This window comes from Ambystoma mexicanum, chromosome 6q (assembly GCF_040938575.1).
Source record: "Ambystoma mexicanum isolate Mex_15411 chromosome 6q, UKY_AmexF1_1, whole genome shotgun sequence".
Classification (NCBI taxonomy): domain Eukaryota; kingdom Metazoa; phylum Chordata; class Amphibia; order Caudata; family Ambystomatidae; genus Ambystoma; species Ambystoma mexicanum.
The window spans coordinates 1,170,485,397-1,170,492,228 of NC_090937.1; the positions used below are offsets into that span (position 1 = coordinate 1,170,485,397).

Consider the following 6,832-nt stretch of genomic DNA (forward strand, 5'->3'; position numbering starts at 1 on the left):
ATTCAGAACTATCTTGCTCAACTAACAAAATCACCCTTGGATGCCCTCAGGCTTTGGTGCGGTACACAAGTTATAAAATAACATATATATATCTGCACATTCTGTATGTAAGCATTTGGAGCCTTTGTTAAAGAATGGATTGGGTAATTGATTTCTATCAATTAATGTTGTGTGGTACAGTAGTTTTTAGTGTTGTATCGCTATTTAACAAACACATAGTGTTGATAGTAGAATATATATATATATATATTTTCATTGAATTGTATTTAGTATACCAGTCTGAATCTACACTATGAAAATGTGCACTTTATTTTTGATACTATGTTAGTGCTGGATCATTTATGCATTTTTTTTGCTGTGCTTTAATCAGAAAAGTTAAAAGAACTAATAAATTAACAAAATATATGGCTTATGACTGCGTAACCAGTTTTTAAAAGTCTGTTTTAACTTGGATGCTTTGACAAGGCATTCAGTCTTAAGTGGATTAAAGCCTCAAGACTGTAACGCAGTTCTGTCTTCTTGTCTTGAACCTGGCGATCATATACATGTATGTGTGCTTTTGCAATCCCTTCCTACTTTGGGTCTGACCTACCAAGAAATTTGCCTAGCAGTCACTGGATTGATTGCATTTGCGTTATATAGAGGATCAACGAAGTTAGCATTACTATTTACCAAAAGAAAATCCCCAGCTTTTGACTCCAAATTAATGAGATTGTATTTCCTCAACTAGCAGAGGGTCTTCGAGCCCATTACCTACTCTAATCTTATAAATTTCAGTAGCATCAATATCAACTATACGCAACTTGACACAATGTAGATACATTTTCCTTGAAACTAATATATAATCTATAGATTTCCAAAGGACATTCTGCCAAGTAAAATTTGGTGGTCGATCAACCTCAATATTTCCGTTCAGAATGTGCAAGTGCCATAAATCCAATTCTTGGCGGACAAGCCGCCCACGCTCTAACTGGATTAAATTAGTCCTAATACGCTGCGATTCGTCATACCACAAAGTGTCCGGGCATTCGCAATTAAAAATCACCCACAATAATAAAATCCACACCATATTCAACCAAACATTTGCAACAATTTCCAAAAATGTCCTTCAAGAAGGCAGGCAAAGATGACTTGGTAGCATTGAAGTAGACATTAATCAAAATAAAAATATCAAGGCCAAAACGACTGTCCCTTTGATGTTGGATCTTTACTACCAAAATGTCTGGAGACTTGGATTCGATTTTTTGTGTAGAAAAACAGAAATTGTTGCAGATAGCACACAACAGCCTACTAGAAGGCGACCCCTACACCCTTTAATGGGCATTGATACATATATGGTAAAAAACCATCAATAATAGGAGCAAAATCCAAGCAGGTTGGAGACAGACAATGTGCGCATCTTTGTCGCCAAACATTGTAAATGAATCAATTAACAAGTGTGAGAAACTGCAGGTATTCCAATTAGCCAACGTTAGATTTGTATCCTCCTTTAACAGTTCCTTAAACTGCGACAATATATTTTTGTGCAAAGACTTTGAAACGAGGGCCAAGTTGCTCTTCATGTTTGACGCATCACCCGACCTAGCCCCTAAAAAAGAAACCCTTTGACGCAGGTGTCCAACCATAGACACAGTGATCCCAAAACCTTATCTTCAGAATAATGATATGCTGCATTACACTTATCCAAAGTGTCTCCATTCACAGGGTTCTCACTGCTTTCACAGGGTTCTCACTGCTCTCCCTCCCAGGATCAACTGCACTATTGTGTAACAACCTGCCCTGGCCCAGGAAAGGCCCCGTAGCCACAAATACTTCATACCCCATGGATAATAACATAGCTACCTTGGAGGCGGCAAATCTTTTTACCTCCAAGACAGCTATTTTTACCAAGTTGGAACAAAATAACAGGTCCAAATCAATTTTATTTTCCTGCACGAATTCTACCAATATAATATCCAAGGATTCAATCATCCTGAGTTTAGGGATCTCCTTAAAGACAGCTCAAATATGCTGCCTGTTAAGCAGGAGCTGTGCACCATTCTTCAAGATATGCTCCATAAGAATGGAATGACCCCTAAGTAGAGTGTGCTTTGAATGCTGATCACCACGAGATAACCCAGACTCTGGTACCTTTGAGTTACCTCCCAATAAGCCCGGCCCCAAAATCTTATGTCTCCTTTCTTCTAATGTCAAATACGCCAGAGACAGTGGTTCCAATCTTCTATTGATCGAACAGCCTGACTGACACAAGTATCCATCCAGATTGTACCAACGGATGCACCTGGCTCATTAGGAGTACATCTTGGTGGAACACCAGGCCCCTACAGCTCTTCTAATGTCAAGATTGCCAGGGGCACAGGAGCCAGTGTATTATTGGATAGCCCCGACACTGCCAGAACATTTTGTTCAGTCATCGCACCTCACCTGTCCGAGCATGCGTCACATCAATTTTAAACATTGTGTTGGGATAGTGGCTCTAAATTCTGTAGCCCTAATGGCCACAGCTAGATGACTCCTTGGCCTCAGCTCTACAGTAGCACTCCACATAGCCCCAAGGTTCCCCACAAAAACCTTGGGCAATGCGGCATATTTTAGCTCAGGCAGAGGACTGCCCCGGTATGGGTAACAGTACGGTCTATGGCCCACCACACATACACCATTAATGCTTGGTGTAGTTAACATGTCAACAGCACAGTAAGCTAACTCTTCCCCAGATTCCAAATCAGTATCAGCATGCACGGTTAAAATGCTCAAATTTAACAACTCTTCCTCCAACACCACTTTATTGCCAATGTTTTTTTTTTTTGTTTTTTTTTAAATGCGTGATTTGAGTCATTCTGCTTTTTGGACTTGGACAAGGAATTAGACTTTATCCCCATCTTATTGGCTACTAACCTGATAGGGATCCCCATCACCTCCTCTGGAGGATCAGTGGTGGCCAATATTTCCTAAGTCTCCGCCAGGCCCCCACCTAAATTCCCACAGAGATGCCCAAGGTACTTTCTTCTCCCGAAAGAAATGAACACAAAAAAGACCCCCTAAAATTCAGAAAACTACTCAAAACCTGGCTCTTCAAGACCTCGGAACCAGACGGAAACAATTGAAACAATAAAACCGAAAATGCAGAAAGCCAGTTGACGAAAACCCATGACGGTACAGATAATACTAAGGACAAACCGCAAGAATTAAAAGAGACAAAGCGAGGCTGAACCGACCACGAGCGACAATCCAATCAGGACAGAATAGCTAACAAAAACAACAGGCACAACCATCAACCTTACACACTACCAAGAATCCCCCTGACAGACATGACAACATGACCCCATGTGTGAACCACCAACCCAAACGCAACTTTGCATCCACACTATTATACCTCCGCTTACAAGACAAACATCTTCAAACCAACCCCTCCATATAAGCTAACCCTCCACCCTAAACGAGACCACTAGTGTTACACTAAGAAACCCACACCCAAGCTAGTAAGTAGAAGATGAAATGCACTAGATTGGCATACACGAAACCCTAGCAAGAGTTCCTGGAGATAGACTGACATCCGAAACGACTAACCTGACACACACAACAAAATTCAAATAATAAGTATGAGGATTCCCTTGCATCAATCTGGACACGGTGGTAAGGACTGAACTGCGTCGCACACAGATAGAGCTATGGGTTTGGGCATAGGTCACAACTAGATAGACCCATGGGGACAATTTTGCATCAGGCACAGACTGGGATGTAAGGGCTGGCCCGAGTAACAACAAAGATAGATTTTTAGAGACTGACTAGCGCAACATATGGACAGAAAGGTGAGAGACAGCCTGTATCATGCTGAAACAAGATCGCTGTATGGAAGAAATGCATCTAAACCTTGAAAGTCACAAAATGAGTGTGCATCTCCTCAGACAACAAGGCTAATAACCAACCCTACTAAAACCTCACCCCTCTTCATACACCTTTCAAACCCTAACTAAACACAACCATACCTCTTAAACCACAGCAACCCACACGCACTTCACGGCAACAACAAACACACCACACAGAGCCTTACACAGCAGTACACTACGGACACCAACCGGATACCACACCAAAATGCTCAGCGAACGGTGTTAACCGAACTGAAACTGCCAACAGCACATCACAGCTCCCTTGGTCCTACTAACGTACCCAAACCCATAAATTATCACAATGTCAACTGACAGTCTGAATGGTCAACAAAGCTGCCAAGGGAGATATACCATTCTAGTCTCTCGATCTGGCAAATCCACCCAGTCATATCAACAAACAATGATATCAAACTTCTGAAAAGCCGAAAAGGGAAAGTTTTACCATCGGTTAACTACTATACAAACGTGTCCCCCTTTCTGTGTTCACTCCATCTGACGTTAACCCCATCCATACTTTAAACAACGAACAATTGGTGTAGGTTCAATAACTAGGTGCGGGTGTCAAGGCGATACAATTTAAACGTTTAACTACAGTAAAGACCACATTACAAGTGATCGAAATAAGCACACATCTGTAATAATACGTCATTTTAAAAATAGAGTAACGCGCCAGCAGGCTTCCTCCACTTTCTAACGCCCTCCATCTGTATAGTCTTTATGTCCCACGTACTCGAACAAACTTTTCACGCACATGACTACCAAGCCTAAGCGGCTGGCAGGTTTTTCGTTTCATCTGTTCGAGTGATGGGCAAGTGGAGAAATCCGAAACATTTGTGGGGAGCAGGTCGGTAGAAGAAGCACACGCAACTGCAGAGAAAAACTGGAGTCAATAGTATCGGAATGTGAGATGGCATTCATCCTGCAAAGTGTGACGGGGAGCACATGCAAGTAGGTTTACATTCGGGACGTTCGGGTACTTATAGTGGGCCTTGGGTGTATAGTGGAAAAAACAAAACTACGAATACAAGGAAGCAAAGAAGAAGCCACTACTGTATTGCGGCCAATGGGTTCCGTGTCATGTGCAACACCACCGTTAGCCAACCCCGGATGTTCTGCTAAAGAAACAATTATAAACAGCCACAAATCCCAGGATGCTACGCATGGCATGTTGACCTAAAAAGATAGGACAGGTAGCGTCACGTAAGAAGAGCGTTTAGCAGTCACCTGCGAAACTCACATGACATGCGGCTATTTCAGTTATCTTGGGTAAAGGCCAGGCGGGGGTTTCCATCAAGAATAAGGTGTCTACCCGACTGCAGCGTGTCTCTTGGAGGCTATGTTGGGTGACACCAGGTGGAGTGTGCGTGACACCAGGTGGAGTGTGCCGCTCAGTTACTGCAGCGCATGTTCTAAGGGCAGTACTATCTCCGCCCCTACCCCTAAGTAGTGTAGACTGTCATCAGGGGAACAACTAAAGCTATCTCCCTGGGAGCAGGGGTTAGTGACTATACAGTGCCAGTACTCACCTCCTCGCTCTTCAGCACTTCCTTGAACTCGCGCTTGATTCTCTGCACGGCGATGTTAGCCATGTCTGGTGGCGGGCACTACTCCCCCTCTGCCCCTCCTCCAGCTGGATGTGCCGCGGCCGCCGCTGCTTGTCCCCGCCCGGTGTACTCTGCGGGGCCTGACTCCGCTGTTCTATTATCCGTCCAGACTCTTCTCAGCCGCCAAAATGGCGACCCTGCCGCGCATGCGCACTGCAGCCTGTCACACAGAGACTCGTGTGCTGCGGCTCCGCCCGCCCCCCGGCGGCACAGGCCAAGGTGGATGGTACGCACACCGGCAAGGAGGGGCGGTCGACGCAGGCAGTGACGGGCGAGCGACCTAGATGGGGAGCGCTGGCAACTATCACCGTCCAGTGTGACAGGGCCTCGCCCGCGGCATCACAATAGGACCGCCCGTTGGCCCGCTCCAGTCTGCATAAGACTGGAGCCAGGGCACACCCTTAGAGAAAGAAGACAGGACCTTAATTGCAGACTCGGCAATGAAATGAGTTAGAGTTCCGACTCGCACAGGGAAGTCAGTGGTATTTGGGCAACGGATGGGTTAGGGATTTTCTTTTTTTTTTTTTTAACATAGGCTGAGTTTAAACAGAAACAGTCAAATACCTATATTAAGTTTGCGATATTTTTAAAGCGTTTTTGTTCCGGATTAGACTAACTGCGGCGTGATGTCCTTCAAACTGTGAAGGATTTTGGACAATGAGGTATGTTTCCTACCACAAGTTACCGTCTATTGAAGTACATTGAACTGATTGGATCGCTGAGTGGTAAAACTGCATCGTTTCGACAACATATGCTTTTACCGTAATGCAAAATTCTATAAAGAAAACCAGTCATTAATTTCTAAACGAGGGCCACTAAAAGGGTTAGGGCAAAAGTGTGTATTATAATTTAAGTGGCCATACCCCTAATTATACATGCACTAACACCGTTTTTTTTTAAACCAAAGCACGTCGTTTTCATTTAAGACAAGGCCACGAGTTGGGTAGCTTGATCTTCATTGTTTTGCCAGTCTTCGAAACACTTAATGTTTATGAGTATTAAAATACCAAAGCGGGAAAAATAGGTTCAATATCAAGTCCGTAACTGTAGATTGCTGAATATGTAAAACATTTTTAAAAGACGTTACTGATTAGCATTTTGGCGTACCCTGGACGTATACCTCAGTAACTATAAGCGTTTTTGCATTTTAATTCTTGGAAATACGAGATGCATTTGACCGTTTGCGGGCTATTCCTGCTACACAATAACCAACGCTCCTTATATATCGTCCTATGCAAACAACACGATTCATTGTTTTGGAAACTAGCTCGTGATCTTGCAAAAAGTTACATAAAACCTGACTAGATCGAACATCTTTATCGCCAGAATAGGTCCGAAGTG

The 6,832-nt window shown here is 43.6% G+C and overlaps 1 protein-coding gene across 2 annotated transcripts in view; it reads right to left on the minus strand.

The window, feature by feature from the left end:
* The window catches only part of UBE2K (ubiquitin conjugating enzyme E2 K), a 400,326-nt gene extending 394,378 nt beyond the window's left edge, over positions 1-5,948 (minus strand). The window contains exon 1 of one of the 2 annotated variants that reach the window (XM_069631775.1): positions 5,414-5,948. In XM_069631775.1, the coding sequence (XP_069487876.1) occupies positions 5,414-5,476 (63 nt within the window). In that variant the 5' untranslated portion in view covers positions 5,477-5,948. The remainder of the gene's footprint in view (positions 1-5,413) is intronic. The other variant, XM_069631776.1, reaches the window with a different exon arrangement.
* Between the last annotated feature and the right edge of the window lie 884 nt (positions 5,949-6,832).